Source organism: Podarcis melisellensis, assembly GCF_964234715.1.
Source record: "Podarcis melisellensis genome assembly, chromosome: 3".
In the NCBI taxonomy this organism is placed as follows: Eukaryota; Metazoa; Chordata; class Lepidosauria; order Squamata; family Lacertidae; genus Podarcis; species Podarcis melisellensis.
This window is the reverse complement of record NC_138530.1, coordinates 59507522-59528940: the sequence shown is the minus strand read 5'-3', so window position 1 is coordinate 59528940 and position 21419 is coordinate 59507522. Positions and strand designations below refer to the sequence as shown.

The following is a 21419-nucleotide window of genomic DNA, read 5'->3' as shown; positions in this document are numbered from 1 at the left end:
CCTGAAGCACCACTTTAGCTAATGGGGCCTCCCGCTGCTGCCGCACTGCCAGCACACAATTTCTGTTCTCATCCTGAAGCAAAGTTCTTAACCAGAGGTAATATTTCTGGGTTAGTGGAGTCTGTAACCTGAATCGTATGTAACCTGAAGCGTATGTAACCCGAGGTACCACTGTCTTTATTAGTGACATTCATTAAGCTTTATTTTTTACAGGCCGTTTGTATGCTATGCAGACAGGTATGAAGATTGATAGTAAAAACCCAGAGTGTCGCAAATTTTTATGCAAGCTCATGGATCAACTTGAAGCTGTAAGTAGTTTTGTTGCTGTATTGTTAATTTTTGGCATTTGTATATAAAGAAGATTTCACGGAGAATAAATTGACCATAATGCTAGTGAATGTTCCACAAGAACACACTTAACAAATGCAGTGCACAACTAATGAGCCTAATATAGCATTGTATGTCTATAGTATTATTTACTGCAGTAAGGTTTAAATTTGACTGCTAGATATCTCACATAGTTCCTGGCTCAGTTTCGATTATCCTACAAACCATTGTTTGTAGTATTGATGCTTCAATACTACAAGAAAGTCTCATTGAAACCAGTGAGACTTGATTCAGAGTAACTCTGGTTAGTATAGGGCTATGGGAGTGTGTGCTGCCTCTTTTGCATCCTTGATAAACAAGGGAAGAGGCAAGGGATAAATATGAAGTACATGAGGCCACGACACGTTCCCAATCCTTAATTCAATGAAACAGAATGTGATCTAAACTGCCCACTGTGTGCTGCCAGTTTATAGATGTCTGGCCTCTAAATTTTGTTTCTGTACTACTTGCAAAATAGACTGCCCTCCCAATGTTGTCTGTACACTCTTGGCAACTCAGGAAATATAAGGGTAGTCTAATATCCTTGCTTTTTGTTTTGTAAGACGAAACTAAGGTTTCTTTAAATGCCAACAGTAAGTCTATTCAGGAGCCCTAAATCCACCTGTTGTAACTGTAACAGTGTTATTTACTTTGCTGATTTTATTAGGAAACCTGAAGCTTCTTGTACTCTGTAACATCTTTGAATTGAGGTCTTTGAATCGCAATGCACTGCTTGACTAAGCATTACCGTAAATCTTCAGGTCACTAGAGCAGTTAGGTTGAATCAGGGACTCTCATTTCATTAGCTCTTTATTCATATTAAATGTTGCAATCTGAATTACAGGAGGCAACTATTGAGTCCTATTGACCTTCCCTGCCTGTGACACAGGTTATGAGTTATATAGTGTTGACTCTTTATACAAAGTTTTATTAAGTGCGGGTTAGGGAGGCAAAAGTGTCGTAGAAGTTTTAGAAATCTGAACTGTGGCAGCTTAGCCACAGTCTGACTCTGTGCCACAGTATGTTGTTGTTTGAAAATCCTGAATATGTTTTGCTTCATTTTTTTTACGGTTCATAGTTTTCATGGTTATGGATAAAGTTTAAAAACATTAGGCAATAAAAAACCCCAGAGTGAGGATGAATGGTGATGACTGGTACTTGGTGACTGCATGGTGCCTATCCTTTACAAGCACTGCTTCCTTTGTGGCATGTGCTTCATTCCTTAGTTTGCAATGTATATTCAGTTGCTAAAAATATATTCCCCAGCACTCCACATGCCCCCCCACCGAATAGATTGCACAAATAAAAATATTTGCTTAATGCTGTGAGGAGCTCTCCCACATAAGAAATTTGGAATGAGTGTGTGTTACACATCACCACTAAGTTTCTGCCAATAACACTTGATAATGTTGATCTACATGGTAGCAACACTTAAAAGAGTTGCAGCAAGTACCAGAAGTCTCTTCTTGGTGGCCTCCCCGTGTCAGGAGTAATTTGTTCAGATAGTGGCAGAAATATAGCCAGATCAAATGGGGGATGAGGGGTTATTGTAACTTTTTGTGCTTTTATCTTGTAAACTCCCCTGAGATCTTTAGATGAAGGGTGGTATATGAATTTAAATAGATAGATAGATAGACAGACAGACAGACAGATATGGCATGGGGCTCAGTTAGCTATAGGAACAATGAGTGAGAAAAGGGCAACAAGTTTAATAGTTCTCACTGAGCTAAGAGACCCGTGTGTGTGTGTTGTATGTAGGTCATGGATCAAATTGTAGAAAGCTTTCCCAAGGAAAAAATACAGTTTTCTATAAACAGAAAACTAGCATGTCAAGGAATCATCCAGGCTAGAACTCTTCTCTTAACACCTTCCTTTCTTTGTGGAGGGATTTTTCTGTATGGAAGAGCATTCAGATATGCAAGTTCTTACCTACTCTCTGAGGTGGCATAGCCAATTTACCAATTTACTGGATGCTAAATCAAGGACTAATAGGAAATCTCTATATGGCACCCTCCACAGCACAGGGAAGCAGAGGGAACAGGCAAACATATGGCTAACTTGTATTGACAGGAAAGGTGTTTAGAGAACAGAGTTAGTCTTATTTTCTCATTGAAGACATACAGTAGCATGATTGAATCCAAGAGTGCTTGCAGCTGTGTTGGTGGCTTCAGGCTATACCTTTGAGAATTAAGAATCTAGAATATGCCCTTGCAGTTTCATTTCTCTGGCCTAGTAAATAACCAAATATGTCTTTAAATTTTCTCAGACAAAGAAGCAGTTGGGTGATAATGAAGCTATTACTCAGGAAATAGTTGGCTGTGCCCATGTGGAGAATTATGCACTGAAAATGTTTCTTTATGCAGATAATGAAGACCGAGCTGGGCAATTTCACAAGTAAGTGGGGGGAAAGAGGCAATGTATATGGTAACACCTAATTGAAATAAATATAAAATTGAAGCAAAGTAGTAAAAATGGACCCCTGACAATTAGGTCCAGTCGTCACCAACTCTGGGGCTGCGGCGCTCATCTTGCTTTATTGGCCGAGGGAGCTGGCGTACAGCTTCCGGGTCATGTGGCCAGCATGACTAAGCAGCTTCTGGCGAACCAGAGCAGCACACGGAAACGCCGTTTACCTTCCTGCCAGAAGGTATTTATCTACTTGCACTTTGATGTACTTTCGAACTGCTAGGTTGGCAGGAGCAGGGACCGAGCAACGGGAGCTCACCCCGTCACGGGGATTTGAACCGCCGACCTTCTGATCGGCAAGTACTAGGCTCTGTGGTTTAACCCACAGCGCCAAGCAAAGTGACCTTGCAGTTAAATATAAAACAATTGACCAGCGTATGCTCATTTATTTATATGATGCAGAAGATCTGTTGGTCGATCAAGGTTGCAGAAAGAGATGTAAGCATTGGGGAGTGGGGTGGCCATCTGTTGTCCTCTGTGGTAAAGTAATGCCTTCTTTCACAAGAAATATCTAAAAAAGATTCATTTTTGTTTTGTTTTTAATCCTACTGAGAAACTCAAATTGTTTTCCCGTCCCCCCAGAAATATGATCAAGTCTTTTTATACAGCAAGTCTTCTAATAGATGTCCTGACTGTGTTTGGAGAACTAACAGATGAGGTAAGTTACACGGTTAAGCAGTATATGTCATTAATTGCGTGAAATAGAGAAATAGATTTTTGTTTCTAGTCCAGCTAAACTTAGTCGTGACTAAATCTCATTCAGAGCAATAGGACTTCTGTTAGCTGTGACTAACTTGTTCCATTTGCTTCTGTTGCACATAGTTACAAGGTAGTTTTTTCTGTATTGTTGCTTTTCTGTGTTAGAATATAGTCCAGGATCCATAATTATTTTGCCGCAGGTTCAGGAATGCCAGTAGGATTTTTTGACTTTGAAGAGCAGATCTTTGGATTACAAAATGCCTTTGGAAGTTTTCTGAGTTACACACAAGTTTGCTATATGACTTTGGGAGCAGCAGTTTGAGAAACAGAAGCCATGAAGTCCACTTGGCTGCACAGAACTTGCACAGTTCTTAGGATCCCAGTTTACTATTTTCTTCACAGAATAGCAGCTGCTAATTGCAGTTTTTACAGTAGCATTGAATAGAACTGAAAAGCAGCAGAGTTTAGCATTCAGAGTTAGCGGCATTCAGATGGTTTAAAGTGAGGGAAAGAAGAAAACCAGCATTCTACACACTTCTCATTTGGTATATAAAATCAGAGGAAGTGACGGAATTAAGGAACTAAGTGAAGTGGATCAAAATGAAAATTTCAATTCTTAATGATACTATTTTGCTTTTTCAAAAGAAATTAAAGATCTTAAGTAGGTGGCTGAGAATCCAGTTATCTTTGAAAAATATAACTATGATCAACTAAACCAAGATCTCAATTCATACTAGCTTTGATTTTAAGGCAAAGACCCTCATTTCTCTAACCAGATTTTATATTTATTTAGATGTTGTTTTAGCCCTGAAGGACTCAAGACAACAGGGGCGGGGGCAGGGTATTTAGGAAATGGTCTTGTATTCTGTATTGTTTGTTTATCTATTGCATTTGTGAATTTTCCTTCCATCTTGCAGAGCCCAGGGCAATGTATAAAGAATAGAACAGCAAGATACATCTAATAAATAAACATAAATAACCAAATAGAACTAGAATATATCCATATGATCAGGGCAGTAAAAACATGCATAATACCTAACAACTGCAGATTGGTTTAACCCATCTGACTTCATTTGTAAAAACTTAGGTAAACAGAAATTACTTCAGCTGATGTCTAGTCAAAGCAAGGAGGACGTGTATCTCAAGGAGGAAGGCCTTCTAAATAAATATTAAAATTGTACGGGTGTTTTGATTGTCCTGTAGTTGATCTTACACTACTTATATGTGATAATGAATTGTAATGGAGTGGAATGCACTTCTTAATAGCTATTGTATCACTGAGAAATATATCTCATTAGTCCTCTGCAAGGAACAATACAGACGTAAAATACACTTGTGATTCAGGAACTGGGAACAAACAGTGGGATCTTGCGCTGGGACTAGAGGGCCTTATATCTAACCTGGACTAGCATTATTGACAAGAAATGAAATTTGCATAGGAAAAGAAAGGGCCAAAGTGCAGTAGTGTGTTCAACAGTATGGCTCCACTATTGGTTGCCCCAGGGAATAGTTGGGAGAGTATTGGGAAGAGAAACTAAGATACTTCTTTTTACTGCCATCTACTTCTGTTCCCCCATTAAAAACTGCTTGTCTTCAGAAGAATTAGACCCATAAAGCTTTAAATATTTTAGGAGAAAATTAAAAAATAATATGCCATAGCCATTCACTGCCGTTAAGCCTGTAAGCCTGTTACTTATATCAGAAATAGGATCATTTCATAACCATTGGTCACCATTAGGACTAGTCTCTAGAAGGTCCCATTTGAGACACTAACTCTTAAAAAGGTGATGAAGATCCAGATATCATATATTGTACAATAAGCCTTGGGTACTTAAGGTAAAAGGCTGTTACTGCCTTGTGCAAAGTGGTAGATTTAGATGATGAAAGGGCCTAGAGATCCAGGAAAAACATGGCAGCTAAGTAGATTGTATGTTAAGAATGGCAGATGTGTCAGATCATGCTCTAGGCATGTTTTTTTTAAACAAAACAAAATAATTTTTTTTAGCCACACTTTTGCTGGAAGATCTCAGTGATTGTAAAGGAGGGTTTGGAGGCTTGCATGCAACTTGTGCCTATTAAGCGACCCATCCCTGGTTTTAAATAACTGGGGTAAATATAATTTGAGCAACTTCTCAAGGCAGATTTCTTATTTAAACAAAGACTCTTTATTTTGGCTGAACAGGATTAGAGTTAAGTATGCCTAATAAAAGGGGGAAATGGAAACCATCATGAAGACTACTTTAAAATAAAGATGTGTGCCAGCTCCCTAGTTAATTTCTCTTGCTTACACATGTTCACCAGGAGGTTTAGTCCGAGGCATGCTGGAACAGATAAATTCTAAACAAGATGTTCCATTTTCTGGCACGTCCTTCGGAAAATAAATTTGAAGGAATTGTGCAAAATGGTCAAAATTAAGAGGCCCGGATGGAAAAATATGTCAGAAATGTTGAAAGCCTTGTACAGAAGTATAAAATTCATAAAGTTGGAGTAGGCGAATTTCAAAGCTTGTCAAAGGGGTTCTGGAATGACTATAAAATTAGTTAAACCCATGTTAAAGTAATTCACATCCCAGAAGCAGGATACATGAACTTGCTGTAATTTATGAAAAAGGCCTGCAGCTCTGAGATTGAAGAGCCTTTTTTTTAAATGAAAATCCTAACATATCTTTACAAAAACCAGAGTAAGAAATCAAAATGGTTAGCATAAGTACATTGTAATAATTTCCCGCTTGAAAATGTTTTGGTGGTAGAATACTGCCTATTGCAGATAATTTATAGTACATGCTTGTAAAATAGCTAAATCGTAACGTTATTTTGCACATTCAGAAAATATGTATCAGTAAACTAGTCTCTTCATTCAGTGCCTCCCTGAGGTTAAAGGGATGATTCCCATTGAGATTCAAAGTCATGACCTTCCCTCCTCAGCAGCTACAAATGTTCCAAGGAGCAAATAACCCAGCATCCGTAAGAACTAGACTGCATTCCTGTTATTGTGACTGTTTCCTGTTAAGACGTATTTTGGAAAGAACCAGCTCATGGAGAGTAGAAATTAGAGAAAACTAATAAGCTTCGGAATTAAGTGCTACAGAACAGTGAGAGCAAAGAGAAAAGAGAGGGAAGGTTCAGAAATGTTTTCCTTGTGTCCAGTGTTGATTATTGGATAGCTAGCAGTATGTTGCAAGCCCTAAAGTGCTGAACTAAAAAACAACTATATAGCCAGAAGAAATTAGTAGTTGCTGAAGGTATTAATGGGGGGCGGGGATGCAGGAAAGCCCATCTCAGGAGCTCATTCTATCGTGCTTTATCAAAGCAATACCTATTTCAGCTTCCCAAGTGTTGAGTCAGAGTGTGAAACAAGCCAACCAACCTATGGCAGTCATTTAAGAAAAAGTACTTCACAAGTATGCTGTTATTTAAGAGACTTAGACCTAGAGAGGAACCAGTGTAAGGGATATAGAAAAAGGTGTTTTTTCTCGTGCTGGCAGCCTGCATCCCAAAAAGCCTCTCTTAGGAGTCAAGAAACAGTTCCTGAATGGGGTGGGCTGTGATGCAAGAGGAGGAGACGATAATTGAAAGTGGGGCAAAGGCACCTTCCCTAAGTGGGAGCCTCTTTAAATAAAAACATGTGAAGTTACGATTTTCAAACAAGTCCTGTAGGCTGTTTCTCATTTGGACTGAAGATTTGGGAGGCCGAAGAACATATTGTCTTGATAAAGAATGAAGCCCTGAAATTGGTGTCTATGCATTCCCCCCCCCCCAGTCACACTTTTAGCAACTCACAATTCTAGCTAGTTTCTTTCCCAGCACTTTAGATTCCCCCCCCCCCCCGGCCACCTTCTGCCAGTTCTTCTCTGGCTCCAAGCGAATAAGTGCAACAGTATTGCTAAAAGCAACAATTGCACTGACAAGTAAAAACCCGAAGGATGTTCCAGATGTTTATGTGGAAGGCACCAAGGACTTTGTTTGTATATACGTGCTCAACACTTGGTGACTGCAGCATAAATGAAAGAACTATCAAGCACCACAATCAGATGTCTTTGATCACCAAGGCTGCAATCAATTTAGTGAAATCAGTATAGACAGACAAGCAGTAAGTTATCTAGTTGTTGAAGCATCATGGGATATAAATACAAGATGGACCAGTCTATTTCGTCTTTTCATGGCTTGTATTATGCTGTCACTTGCAGATTGCATGTTTTAGAACAAATCTGTAGGCTCAGGAGTCTATAGGTTTCTTCTAAAACATGCAATCTCTTTTGGCAGGCATTAATACCAAAGTTATTTCTTCAGAAAACATACCAGAAACATTGTCTCTTCACATCCAGATCCTAGCACTTAAATTCTAGCAACCCTCTCCTGTACAAGTTATTAAGCACCCTCCATCGACTTTAACACTAAAACTCGTTTTATAATTTTTATATAAGGAAGTATTTTATGCGGTAAATTGCTCTTCTAGCCACAGAAAATGTCTGTATAGAATAGGCCCATGCTAGACCCCTTCATGGATCACTGCCTTGCCGTGGCGAAGGGGCTTGAATAACTCGGAGAAGCTATGAGCTATGCTGTGCAGGGCCACCCAAGATTGACAGGTCATAGTGGAGAGTTTTGACCAAACGTGATCCACCTGGAGCAGGAACCGGCAAGCCACTCCAGTATCCCTGCCAAGAAAACTCCATGGAGAAAGACAAAAGGCATATAAAAGTTATGACGCTGGAAGATGAGCCCCTCAGGTCGGAAGGCATCCAACATGCTACTGAGGAAGAGCGGAGGACAAGTACAAGTAGATCCAGAGCTGATGAAGCGGCTAGGCCAAAGCCGAAAGGACGCTCAGTTGCGGATATGCCTGGAAGCGAAAGGAAAGTCCAATGCTGTAAAGAAAAATATTGCATAGGAACCTGGAATGTAAGAACCATGAACCTGGGTAAGTTGGATGTGGTCAAAAATGAGATGGCAAGAATAAATATTGACATCCTGGGCATCAGTGAACTAAAATGGACGGGAATGGGCGAATTCAGTTCGGATGACCATCATATCTACTACTGTGGGCAAGAATCCCTTAAAAGTAATGGAGTGGCCCTCATAGTCAACAAAAGAGTGGCAAAAGCTGTATTGGGATGCAATCTCAAAAAGGTCCGTATAGTTAAAGCCATGGTTTTCCCTGTAGTGATGTATGGAAGTGAGAGCTGGACCATCAAGAAGGCTGATCGCCGAAGAATTGATACTTTTGAATTATGGTGCTGGAGGAGACTCTTGAGAGTCCTGTGGAGTGCAAGAAGATCAAACCTATCCATTCTTAAGGAAATCAGCTCTGAGTGCTCACTGGAAGGACAGATCGTGAAGCTGAGGCTCCAATACTTTGGCCACCTCATGAGAAGAGAAAACTCCTTGGAAAAGACCCTGATGTTGGGAAAGATGGAGGGCACAAGGAGAAGGGGACGACAGAGGACGAGATGGTTGGACAGTGTTCTTGAAGCTACAAACATGAGTCTGACCAAACTGTGGGAGACAGTGGAAGACAGAAGTGCCTGGCATGCTCTGGTCCATGGGGTCACGAAGAGTCGGACACGACTAAACGACTAAACAACAACAGATTAGAAACATCAAGAAGCAATCAACAAAGACCAAAGTTACAAAGTTTCTGGTTTTATAAAATGTGCTTTGACATTTGTTTTGAAATGTAGGAAAAATACACTATCCAGGAAACACTAGGTATAGAGAAATCCCATTGGCAGCCATTTCTAAGTTATACTGGATTGAGCCTTTGACTGTGAGTCTAAATAGGAAACATTGAGATAATGGGATCCAACTGCTCAATACAGAATCTGCAGTGCAGGAGGCATCTACAGCATCCCTGACAGTTAGTCTGTCCAGTGTTCAACACTCAATCAGTTTTTAATGTCTTACAAGAAGGAAGGGGAGAAATGATTTTCCGAAGCTCTTTGCTGTATTGTATTTCTGTATTTTTGCATTCTGGTGTTTGTGTTTTGTGATGTTATGTTCATATTGCATAGAATTGGTTATCTCGTGGATGGCAGAGGTGTCCAGGCAAGTAATGCTGGTTCCCTTGCAGCTCAGAGACAGGGAACACCTCCCCTCCTATTTAGGCTCAGTATGTTTCCTCTATCAGTTTGGAGCACCTCCTGCTAGTTACCTCTTTATCCTAACAGAATATTTTCCTGATTATTTGCTCTCTCTGTCCTCCCCTGTTATATTCTCTTTCATTGTTAAACAGTTGTCAAACAAACAAACCATTTTTGCCCTCCCCGTCTTTTCTCTCCCCACTCCTGGCGGACAAAAATGGCTTTTTTAATGCCTACAGCCCTCACAGTGAGCAACACCTTGCCAGCTTCACAATCCCAAGCACCACCTATTAAACTAAAGGCCTAGCAAGGGTGTGGGCCATACTCAGCAGCCACAGTCAGTTCCCAGTCACTGGAATCTTCTGCCTCTGCCATGGCCGCCATTTTTATCTGCAAACAACCCTGAGGAGGAAACTTCCCAAGGCACCTGTGGAGGGGCTTTCTTGGTAAACAGCAGTGGCCCTGTTGCTGACAACATGGCTGTGGTCCCTTGCTCCAGTCTGCCCCCACCCCTCCATTGTAGCCCAGCTCTAGGAGAATATCTGCTTCCTGTGCAAGGGCCTTGCTTCAGGCACAGTAGCCACAGTCTCCATCTGAAAACAGGAACTATTATTCTCAAATGAGGAACCTGTAGAAGGTTTTCTGTTGAATGTGGGTGTTTCCTGTCTCCAAGCTCCAAGCACTATCCGCTTGGAGACTCCTGGTAATCTTTGAACAAGTACCATTTATGGTAAGAACAACTGTTCCTTTTTATGTTTCCTTTAACACTTTTGCCGGAAAGTTGGAATATAAAATGCCTTAAATTAATTAAAGAAATAAAAATCCATTTCTGTGGAAAGCATGAATAAGGTGGTCTATCAGAAGGATTTGTACTGGTGGGTTCTAACAAAGTAGTATAACTCTAAATATTTAGTTTAAAACTTTCTTTTCCTTGTATTATTGTGCAGCCCCAAGCTTCCCCATACTAAGAAATCAAATAATTTAATAATAAATGTCTTGCTTTATTTTGTAGAATGTTCAGCACAGAAAATATGCCAGGTGGAAGGCAGCATATATTCATAACTGTCTAAAGAATGGAGAAACACCACAATCTGGACCTACTGGAATGGAAGGGGAATGTGAGTAACTATTTTGTGATATCGAATATTGCTTATAGTTTTGATTTATCTTTAAAATCAAATGTAAAATCATTTACATTTAAATGATGCAAGAAGATGTATAAGCAGTAATTCTGCATAATTATTCAATGTAAAGTCAATCAGTCCCACTTTTCAGTGTTTAGGTCAGTAGATGCAAAGGTGCTAATATGACTGAGAAGTATTAATCTTCCACTTCGTTTTCTTTTATTGCATATGCTGGGCAATGCAGAAGAGGAGGGTTGCCATCCTTTCCTCTCTTGTTAATGATTGCATCTGTTTAGACTCTAGTTGGCCCTAGCTACATTATCTTGGCTGGTTTCATTGATTTTCTTGGCTTGAGAGAAAACTGCTGAGTGTTTTGCACATTTAATTTTAATAGCATTAAAAATATTCTGTTAGAATTATTAGACGGTTGTCTTTGCTGTCTTGGAAAACATTTTTGACCATAGACCTGTGTCTGAATGTTTACTCCTTTTTTAAAAAAATAGCATTGATATTTAAAATACTCTAGATTACCTGTTTTCCTTTTTGCTGTTGTGTTTAATGTTCTATTTTTACTTTATCTGTAGGATAACAACTGGTAAAATCATATTTAAAGGCTGATGATATACAGTAGTTCCATTTTACGTGTCACATAACCCAGAAGGTTTAGGGTCTCTTTAGTGCCAAAGTTCGTATGGAAATGTATTTGTACTCCAAAATACCCAAAGAACGTCTCATAATTCTTGCTTTGTGCATTTGGGAAAGAAAAGCAGCATTGTTTAAGTGTACTGGAGGACTTCCCCCATTCCTTTCTGCTTGCTCACTTTTTTCTCTCTTCTGCAAGTGGAAAAAGTCAGTCTTGAAACAGAATGAAACTAACTTTCTGTATCTTGACAAAATTCCATGTTTTCTAAAAGTGTTATTCTCCCTGTAATTCTTGAAAACCATATTGTAAATATTTGCACTGTGACATGGCATTCTATATCTGGTTTTGTTCCGGGGCTTACTGAAGCACTTTGCTATGCCCTAGCATAGCATCTTATTCCCTGGGGATATATGTTCAATTAAAATAATCATAGTGATATTAGTCTTTCATAGTGCAGTGTTAGAGAGTGTTTTTGGTGCAGATGATGAATGTTGATCCTCTGTACCTCAAGTCATCTGTTAGCCTAAACCTTGCCTTCACACTCTTCTACATGTAATGGAGCATATAATCTTCCAGGGCGGTTCTTTTGTCTATCTTCCCAGTGATCATGGAAAGTAGGTTAGACTAGAATACATTGATTTGCAGGCAGTGGTATGAAATACGTATAAATTTGCAAGTAATTTCACTGCTGTTTAATGGGGTGGGGAAAATCAACATGCCTCTGTTCTTTACCTACAAGATGATGAAAATGAAGAGGTTGGGTCCCCTGCTCCATTGAACCCAGGATCTCACTCACCTTCTGCGTTTGAATCAAGCGATGTGCCCACAAGCAACTACACGGGCATACAAATCCCACCCGGTGCGCATGCTCCAGCTAACACTCCCGCTGAAGTGCCTCATAGCACAGGTAATGTTCTTTACACATGTTCAGACCCATTAGTCTCATTTGTTAGATTTCGTCAAATGTGTAATACAGTCGTACCTTGGAAGTCGAACAGCTTAGTTCCCGAACATTTTGGCTCCTGAACGTCACAAACCAGGAAGTGACTGTTCCAGTTTGCGAACATTGCCTTGGAAGCCGAACATCCAATGGGGCTTCCGCAGCTTCTAATTGGCTGCAGGACCATCCTGCAGCCAATCAAAAGCCATGTTTTGGTTTTTGAACATTTTGGAAGTTGAACGGACTTCCGGAATGGATTCCTTTCGACTTCCAAGGTACGGCTGTAATTTAAAGCTTAAGTGAAGTTGACCAGTATAAAATTAAAAGAGCAATGATATTATATAAAATAATATATGACACCATATTAGTTATAGATGTTTTCACAATATTTTTTTCCCCAATTCAACTTCATGTTACTGGGCTATAATAATTTTCTCGCTTGCCTATTAATCCTCTGCCATAAAATAAAATTAGGTTATCAATTAAGCAAAGGTAACCACAAGAACAATCAGAGGCAAAAGGTTTGTATGTATTTGGGGTGTGGTATACTGACACTTAAATTGCTTGGTTTGGATCCAAAGACCTCTGCAACTATTTCTGCACACATTGTATTTTTTGAACAGCAGCTGCTCATGCTGCACAGAAAGCTGCAACTCAGTAGACTTTTAAGAAATGGATTGTGATAGGACAAGAGGTTTTCCTGTTCATAGAGGAAAAACTCACAAATCCTACTGGCCACACCCAAGACCTTAGCCATGCTTAAAGAAAGTAACTCTTTGCATCTTGGCCTACAGGTCCTATTTTTTCTTTTTCTTTTATACATATGAAAGGAAAGGTTTGGCAACAGAGATGTGGATTTTCTTGGGGAAAATGTAATCGGAAGGTTTGCAGTAGCCAAAAGCAAGGTTAAATTAAACACTGGTACGTCTGAAAAAATAAAATAACATCATCTTGACTTTGTATGTTTAAACAAATTTAGGGATGGAAAATTTGAAATGCCCATATATAAACACTAACGCACACTTACTTAGGAGTAAGCACAGCTGAGAAGTGGGATTTCTTCTGAGTAAATATGCTTGGGCTCACACTATTAGCATTGTGGGTTGGTAAGAAGGTTGTTGTGGCTTTTTAAAACATTCACTTAGGTTTTAACAAAGAGGATCTCTTATTTTCTTTCAACACAGTAAAGTGGTCTCAGACCAGGTATTTCTGACCCTTATGGAGCCAAAGGAAGGCTGCTCAGATGGTCGCTTGTACTTAGTTCTATAAACTTGTTCACCACAGAATGTCATGTGCACCTACCATGTGTTATTTTTATGAATCCCAGAAGGCTGGTATTAAGATATCTACATGGGGCTATTATTCCAAAATGGTCTGGAACATAATATCCTCACAGAGAATCTGTGAAGTCAAATAGGAAGACGAATGATTTGCAAATGTTGATATAAATATACAAATCCCTTTTTTGTTACTCACAGGTGTAACAAGCAGTACAATTCAACCCACACCTCAGAATATTCCCATAGTAGATCCTTCGCTTTATAATGTCCAACCTACAGGTAAGCCCCCACCCCCCGTGATCTGCATAATTCAAAAAGGATTGGGTGCCGTCTGCATTAAAACAGAGTTTCATACCTAAAGCTAGAAGCACATCTATTTACTTGAAAGCAAGTCTTGCTGAGTCCAGTGAAATCTACTCACAAGTAAGAGTATTTAAGATTATGACCATCATTATAATCTTGAATCGGGAATTCAAGTGACATTTGCAGAGTAGCAAAAGTCTTGCCCATGTAACTGAAAATACTCTTTGGATTAGACATTCCAGCTTGTGCCTGAGAGGTAATGTGTTATGAAAGTGGCCTTGCAGGAATAATAATATGTGAAAGCAATTTTTTTTAGAAATATAACCACCCCCACCACTGTAGACCTTGGATATTTGGTAATTTTACAGCTAACAGAGGAGTATGTTTTCAAATACTTTCTCAGAACAAGCCTCTGTGTCCTGTAGACTATAAAAATGAGGAGAGGATGAAGGGCGCCAGCTCTGAAAAATTGGCTGAGGCTAAAATTCTTCCTTTAACCACTGTTAAGTATAGGTTAAAGGCTGCCCTATTGTACAGGCATAAGAATTGGCCTATCAACTTTGCATTGTCTGCCTGCTAGATCATACTAAACGTTTAATTTGCCAAGTTATTAACCAGAATCAGACTGTTGATACTGTGTTGTCCTTATTTTTGTTTGACTAGGAAACTAGGGCTGGTGAAATTATGTGCCGCAGAGTTTCTCTACTAACCTTTCTCCAAGAACAGCCATTCTGTGGGTGTGGCGTAAAGCTGCAGAGCAATAATGTGCTGACAAAATAATGCATTGGCAGACAGATGTGATTTGGGGGCCTAGGGTTGTCTAGCTATACAAGAACTACTGCTGCAATCATTTTTGTAATTGGCATGCAATCCCTTGCACTTGAATTCCATATACATATACTGTTACGTGCTGAGTTCTACAATCTGAAACCCACTCCATAATCTCCCATTCACCAATAGGAAGTAGTTTTTGTTTCTCCTTGTGCAATGCACCTTCAGCAATATACCCTTGTGTGTTCTTATTCAATGTGATAATGCAGTAATTATTGCTATTGTACCATCAATGCTCACAGTGCTTTTACACAGCACAAAAGGCATGTCCCTGCCCATAAAGTTTACAGGCTATAATTTGATACAGAGGAACAGAAAGGGAGGAAAGTAAAGACGGGGTAAGCAGGAAAAGAATGCCTTATTTCAGTTACGTGTACTTAGGCTTGGTTACAGTAGAGTATTTAGGGGGTTGTGCTAACGGCATCGCTGAACAGATGGGATTTGAAAGAACACTCAAAGTGTCCTGGGATGCAGTTCCAAGCAGAAGAAGCAGCAAAAGGAGGGCGGGGTCATTTGAGGGTAATGGAGCTGGAGTGAAGGTCACAGGCATGGATGTATATGGACTATACAAACATTATGTGTACCTGGCAAATCAGGAACTGGGTTTGCAAAAGGGCATTGGATAGCAGGTATTGATCTGGATTTGTGCATCTACCACTTGAGACAATGCACGCAATTCTCTTAATGGATCAGATGACGTGGGTTGTAGCTTCAAAAGCTTATGTCCCAGCAATTAAAAAAAATAAATAATTAAGGTACCACATGACTCTGTTTGCAGCCACAGATAAACATAACTACTGTTTTGGAATAAAAGTATGCTTTTCAAGCAAATTCTGTAATCTCAGAGGAGCAAGTGTGAAGCCAGTTTTTAAACAGATACAAGTTTTGTCAGACACCAGTTTTCATTTTAAAAAGCTTTCCTTCCTTGTTAGCCTAATTTCTTTATCCCTGATCTAAATGGATTTTCAGTTCCCATATCAGGTCCTTAACTGCCTAACTGAAAGATTCATATTTGGTGGAAGTTAACTCTGCACTGTCACATTTCAAGTAATGAATATAACTACTATACCAATATTATCCTTGGATTTGAAGAGAGTCTGGCTTCTTTCAGGCTGCATAAAGCACAACTTCACCCATGTGTCAATATTTTTGGTATTTCAGAATTTAGTCCTTTCAAATGATGCAGATTTAAAAGCAGCTAGCATGTAAGCTAACTTTCTAAATGTTCATTTTTTTTAAATAACTCCAGTTTTCTCTCCCTTTCATTTACAAACCCTTTCCTGAAATGTTGCTATAATGGTATCTGAAGTGGGCCTCAATAATAATAAATAAGGCCTGTTGCCAACAGAACATGTAATAGAGTAGGTACTGTAAAAATAAGATTAGATTGGTTAATTTAGGCTTTGTTCCAGAAAATCAGTTGAATACTGGACTGATGCCTTGGCTGTTTTCTAAAAGAATGATTTTCAAGTTGCTTTTGGCATCATAATATGAAAAAACAAAATGTCCTCAAGATGGTCTTTGGGGTAATTTGTTTTTCAAAAGGAGGAGAGGTCACTATTGAGACTAAATGTTAAATGTGAACTTGAACAGTCATCAGTTTGTGCACGTCACAGTTGGAACTGTGTTAGTATTTTAAATTAGGAAAGTAATATAAGTCCTGTGTATTCAGCATTGAACTTGGTCTATTTGACAGTGATTGAGTATTTTACACAATAATTAGTGTAACATTTAATGCTCTGGCAGAATGGCTAGTTTATAGTCCATGCATTTGCCCTATGGCCTTAATGTGTGGATTCTGAATTTGGCTAACCCACCCTAGGTATACCTGGGTGAATCCTGTTCCACCCTGGATCCTGTCCCAAATTAGTTCAAGGGTGGGGCTAATGTTTGTTTAGGGTTTTCAAAAACCCTAATTCAACATGAATGTGTCAGTTTAATGGGGTGCTCTTTTTCAAAGCAGCACCCTTGACCAGGCAGGGTTGATGCCTCCGCTGAACAGCTGTTCTAAAATTGAATCCTAGACAACACTCCAAACAAGCTTTTCTCAACCTTGGGTCCCCAGATGTTCTTGAACTACAACTCCCATCATCCCTGACCACCGACCATGCTGGCTATCAATGATGGGAGTTGTAGTCCAACAACATCTAGGGACCCAAGGTTGAGAAAGGCTGCTCTGAACAAACTTCACGAGCAAGTCTGCAATCCCAAACACACTTAACTACTGAGTACCAGAGCAACCCAACCCCCCCCCCCAGTCAAGGGAGTGATGAGTGAGTTTGAATTAAACAGAGGTATATCTCCTCCCAGCCCTGCTGGCATCTACCAGCCACCATCTACAGGGTGACACCAGTGTCACTTCATTGGCACACACCTTTCCCTTCTGCCAGCAGAACGCTGCGGCAGAAAACAGTGCCACCTGTGGGATCCCTGCTGGCAGCAACCAGCAACAAGCCCCAAAACAGAGTACACCAAGCATAGGGAGCCAGCCGGGGATCCATTGGATCCTGAGCCTTTCCTGCTGTCATCAGCATTAGGCCCAATCACTGCACCAACTCCAGGCTGGCATGCCTACTCTTCCCCACCTCAGCCATTTTGCACAGCCATTGTTCCACCACTCTGTTCGGTCCCACCAGGCAGAATTCAGGATTAGGAATGCCCCCTAAACCTCAGGTGGACTCATTGGACTTGTATCTGAGTAAACATGCCTAGGATTGTGATGTTTAGCAAAATACAGCAATTATTGAAATAAGAAACACCAGTTTTTAAAGGCGGCTTTGCCTAAGTAGACAACAGGCCAATTCTTCAAGTACCATATGCATCGTGGATTTTTGAAATATTTACCAATATTTGTCTGTGGTCAAACAAAAGATGGACGCGGGTAGCGCTGTGGGTTAAAGCCTCAGCGCCTAGGGCTTGCCGATCGAAAGGTCGGCGGTTCGAATCCCCGCGGCGGGGTGTGCTCCCGCTGCTCGGTCCCAGCGCCTGCCAACCTAGCAGTTCGAAAGCACCCTCGGGTGCAAGTAGATAAATAGGGACCGCTTTCTAGCGGGAAGGTAAACGGTGTTTCCGTGTGCAGCTCTGGCTCGCCAGAGCAGCGATGTCACGCTGGCCACATGACCCGGAAGTGTCTTCGGACAGCACTGGCCCCTGGCCTCTTGAGTGAGATGGGCGCACAACCCCAGAGTCTGGCAAGACTGGCCCGTACGGGCAGCGGTACCTTTACCTTTACCTTTACTAAACAAAAGATGGTGAATTGACATAAATTTAACTGGTCAGTTTGTTGGCATGATTAGTTTGGTGGAGGGCATAGCTTTAAATTGCAAACTGTATGTATAAAATATTCTACCACATTTGAAGCAGTTTCCTGGGTGTAGTGTGTACATACAAAATACTATTTATTTTTTATAAAACATTTTGACCTGCCTTTGAGCGCAACACAGATCCTCCAAGGCAAATAGCAATAATAAATTAAACACAACACAATAAAAACACATGTGTACATAATACTGGAGACTTGCAGCTAGAACATACTGCTTCTGGTTCTTTATGTTCTGTCATAACCTCTTGAGATTGACTGGGATTGCTGCCTTAAATTTTCAAAACATGTGCCAGTTTTGAACTAAGGGCATACAGAGAGGTGCTGAGTCATCCTCTCAGGGGGCGTTCTTCAATATGAGTAGAATATTCTTTCCCTTGGAGACTTACCAAAGCTCAAATATGAGGATCTTCCAAAAGCTGTGTGAGATACTCTTTCAGCTGGTGGCTAGGACTAGGGCAATGTAACTGCTGAAATTCAGGATTTGTAAAGGTGTTTTAACATGCTATTACTCATCTTAAGCCTTTGGAATGGGGCAAGCTACAAATCAAATAAAACTCTAGTGGGTTAGTGTAAGGAATAAATCTTAAACTTCCAGGAGCAACAGCTGAAGGAGCTGCTGGAAGCGGTTTTCCAGTGGAGAGGGGGAGATCCGTTGATGGCGGCCTCCCCGGTTTAGCGGGAAGTGTTGTCTCTATCTTTGGTGGTGCTGCATAGACAGAGGGCCCAAAATGGAGCATTTCTCCTGGACTGCATCTTGGAAGGCCTTGGTCCACCAGTCGAAAGCTTCCTTGTTCCCCAAAAGTACTGTAGTCCTAGGACAGGCATAGTTATTTCCCCTCCCATTAACATTGAAGGGAGGAATTTTAAAAGGCTGAATGGGGGAAAACAAACGACAGAAAATCCACACACGTCTTTTGGCATGAGTTGGCCGAGCTTCAGAAGTGGCAATTTCTCTACCTTCAAATCTACCACCACCTTAAGATTGTTCTGTAAATCAGTATGCAGAATATACTTCACCATACCTTCTTGGTCTCCCTGACCACAGAACATCATAAAAGATAAACAGATTTTTCCCTCCACCTACTCCTTTGGTTTGTTTGCCTTTGTTCCTGTTAATGCAGCCTCAGATATGGCAGCATTTGTTGGCATTCGGTTGGCAGATTTGTGAACATTTTGTGTTGTTGTAGTAGCTCAGCTAATAGGGGATTTGTGATCCAAAGGAATCTGCTGTTTCTTACTTTAGCTTATTTATGTAGGCTTGTTTCTTTGCCACTAACCACTTAATATTGCCATCTTTATTCAGGCAAGCATCAGCCCAAGGCCACTTACTTAACAATGACGCAAACAAAATGAAGCAGATTTTTTAAAAAATGGCTAAATACCACTCTGACAAAACAGGCCAGAGGATTTATTCCACCTTTCCTCTTACCTTCTGCTTTGTATGGTACTTTGTTGAGACATTAACAGTAACAAACTTTCACAAGTTTACTCTAAGTCTGGAGAACTTGTATCATTTTATTACAAGTGAGCACCTCCTGACATTTTCTTTTAATACAAATAGGCAGAAGTATATCATTCTATATTAAATTGCTGCTGCATTAAGTACATATTTGACACTGTTTAACCTGAGGATAGAAATGTGACGGTGTGCATATCTTGCATCAAGGAATGGGTGTATCTTGTAACAGGGGATGTTCCCGTATCTAGACAAATTACACCAAGGCGGCATGAATGGCCTTAGTTGTGTTCCAGGCTGGAGCGGGAGGGAAGGAAATGTAAGGTTAACGCATGAGACATTGTCCTTGTTTTTGTGCACATTGTAACATGATTACCCTTAACTGAGTGGCGTTTTTAAAAGCTTTCCTTAGTGGCTTCAGATAAAGGGCAAATCTCTCTCAAAGTATTGGCTTACTCATAAAGGGTATCAGACAACTTTAGCATTCACCATTGATATTTCCAAAGCATTTCAAGTGGTTAAGTAAATATGTGCATAATGTAGTGGCCTTGATTCTTAATCCTCTCTCTTGATTTTCACAGGGGAAATTCGTTTGAGTCCCGAAGACTTTGCCAAGGCCCAGAAATATTGCAAATATGCTGGCAGTGCTTTGCAATATGAAGATGTGAGCACTGCTGTGCAAAATCTACAGAAAGCCCTCAAGTTACTGACTACAGGCAGAGAATGATGCCTTTGTCCGCCGGATTCATGACTTGCGCTTCGAAAACTTGAACAGTCCATTACTCCTACCTTCAGCCTGTCGGGGAAACACGGTTGCACAAAAGCTTTTGATTTCTGTGACAAGAAAACAAAATCTGTGTCTCTGTTATCAGATCTTTCTGTAGTCTAGTCTGGAACTACAGCCTGTCTTCATTTATTGGCAGAGAAACAAGAACCATCTGGGGACAGTGGTTTGAGCATGAGATGCCAAATTTGAGGCATTTCTTGTCCAATGTTGCAGAATGCCCCAACATTTGAGCTACTAAAAAAAAATAATACATTTAATTTTTATTTATTTTAAAATGAAAAGGGGGAGTTAGTGCGTTTGGAATTTGTCTGAAGTATAAAATAAAATAATTTGGAAATGCAGAAGGGTTTTAAAGTTCAGGTGATGATTTTGGAGCATTATACCATAAGATTGTGATATGCCAAAAAGAGGCAGAAGGAGGCTTTTTTGAGGACTAGAAAGGTGTAGGGAGCTTTAAAGATACTTGAGGCAAAAGCATCTTAATGCTGTGTGATTCCAGCACTCATCAAAGCTCTATGCTGTACTTTGTTTCTGGTTTCTTTCCCCTTTGTACGGTTTATTTCATGTATGAAGATAAAAGGAATCAAAGGAAAGATGTGTCTGAAGTCCAAAAGCCGGCTGCATCCTGAACTTGGAGATTATTTGTGTTCTGAATCTTAGAAAGAGGCCATTGCTATAACGAAGTATCTGGATTTGCTGTTATTTGGGTTTGGGGGTAATTTTATTTGCATCTGTAGCCAGATGGGGAAATTGCTACATAAATTTAAGTTTTCAACTAATAGTAGATTGTAGACTCCATTAAAGCATCTTGAACCCTTTACATGTGGTGTTGAATTACTCATATAATGTTAACAGGTGTCTATGCTTGTTTAATAAGGAATAAAAGCCTTTTAGTATCAAATGCACTAAATCGCTAGTCTTAGTTTTAGTCCTGCGTATTTTCTACATAATGGGATAGGGGGTGCATCGGATTCAGCTGAGGCCCGATTCAGATCAGGTGTACTTGGAGGGCATTGGATGAGTCAGGTACACACAGCCACAGATCAGCGTGAATTGGATTGGATGGCCCAAAGCTTTCTTTAGTTGCCGGGTGGGACATTGGGCAGGCAAGTTGGGAAATCAC

General features: G+C 40.2%; 1 protein-coding gene across 1 annotated transcript in view; it reads left to right on the top strand.

Moving 5' to 3' along the window:
- The window catches only part of VTA1 (vesicle trafficking 1), a 29921-nt gene extending 8805 nt beyond the window's left edge, over positions 1 to 21116 (top strand). The window contains exons 2-8 of the mRNA XM_081905231.1: positions 214 to 308; positions 2633 to 2760; positions 3415 to 3490; positions 10623 to 10728; positions 12117 to 12284; positions 13796 to 13876; positions 20091 to 21116. Coding sequence (XP_081761357.1) covers positions 214 to 308; positions 2633 to 2760; positions 3415 to 3490; positions 10623 to 10728; positions 12117 to 12284; positions 13796 to 13876; positions 20091 to 20236 — 800 coding nt within the window. The 3' untranslated portion in view covers positions 20237 to 21116. The remainder of the gene's footprint in view (positions 1 to 213; positions 309 to 2632; positions 2761 to 3414; positions 3491 to 10622; positions 10729 to 12116; positions 12285 to 13795; positions 13877 to 20090) is intronic.
- The last annotated feature ends 303 nt before the right edge of the window (positions 21117 to 21419 follow it).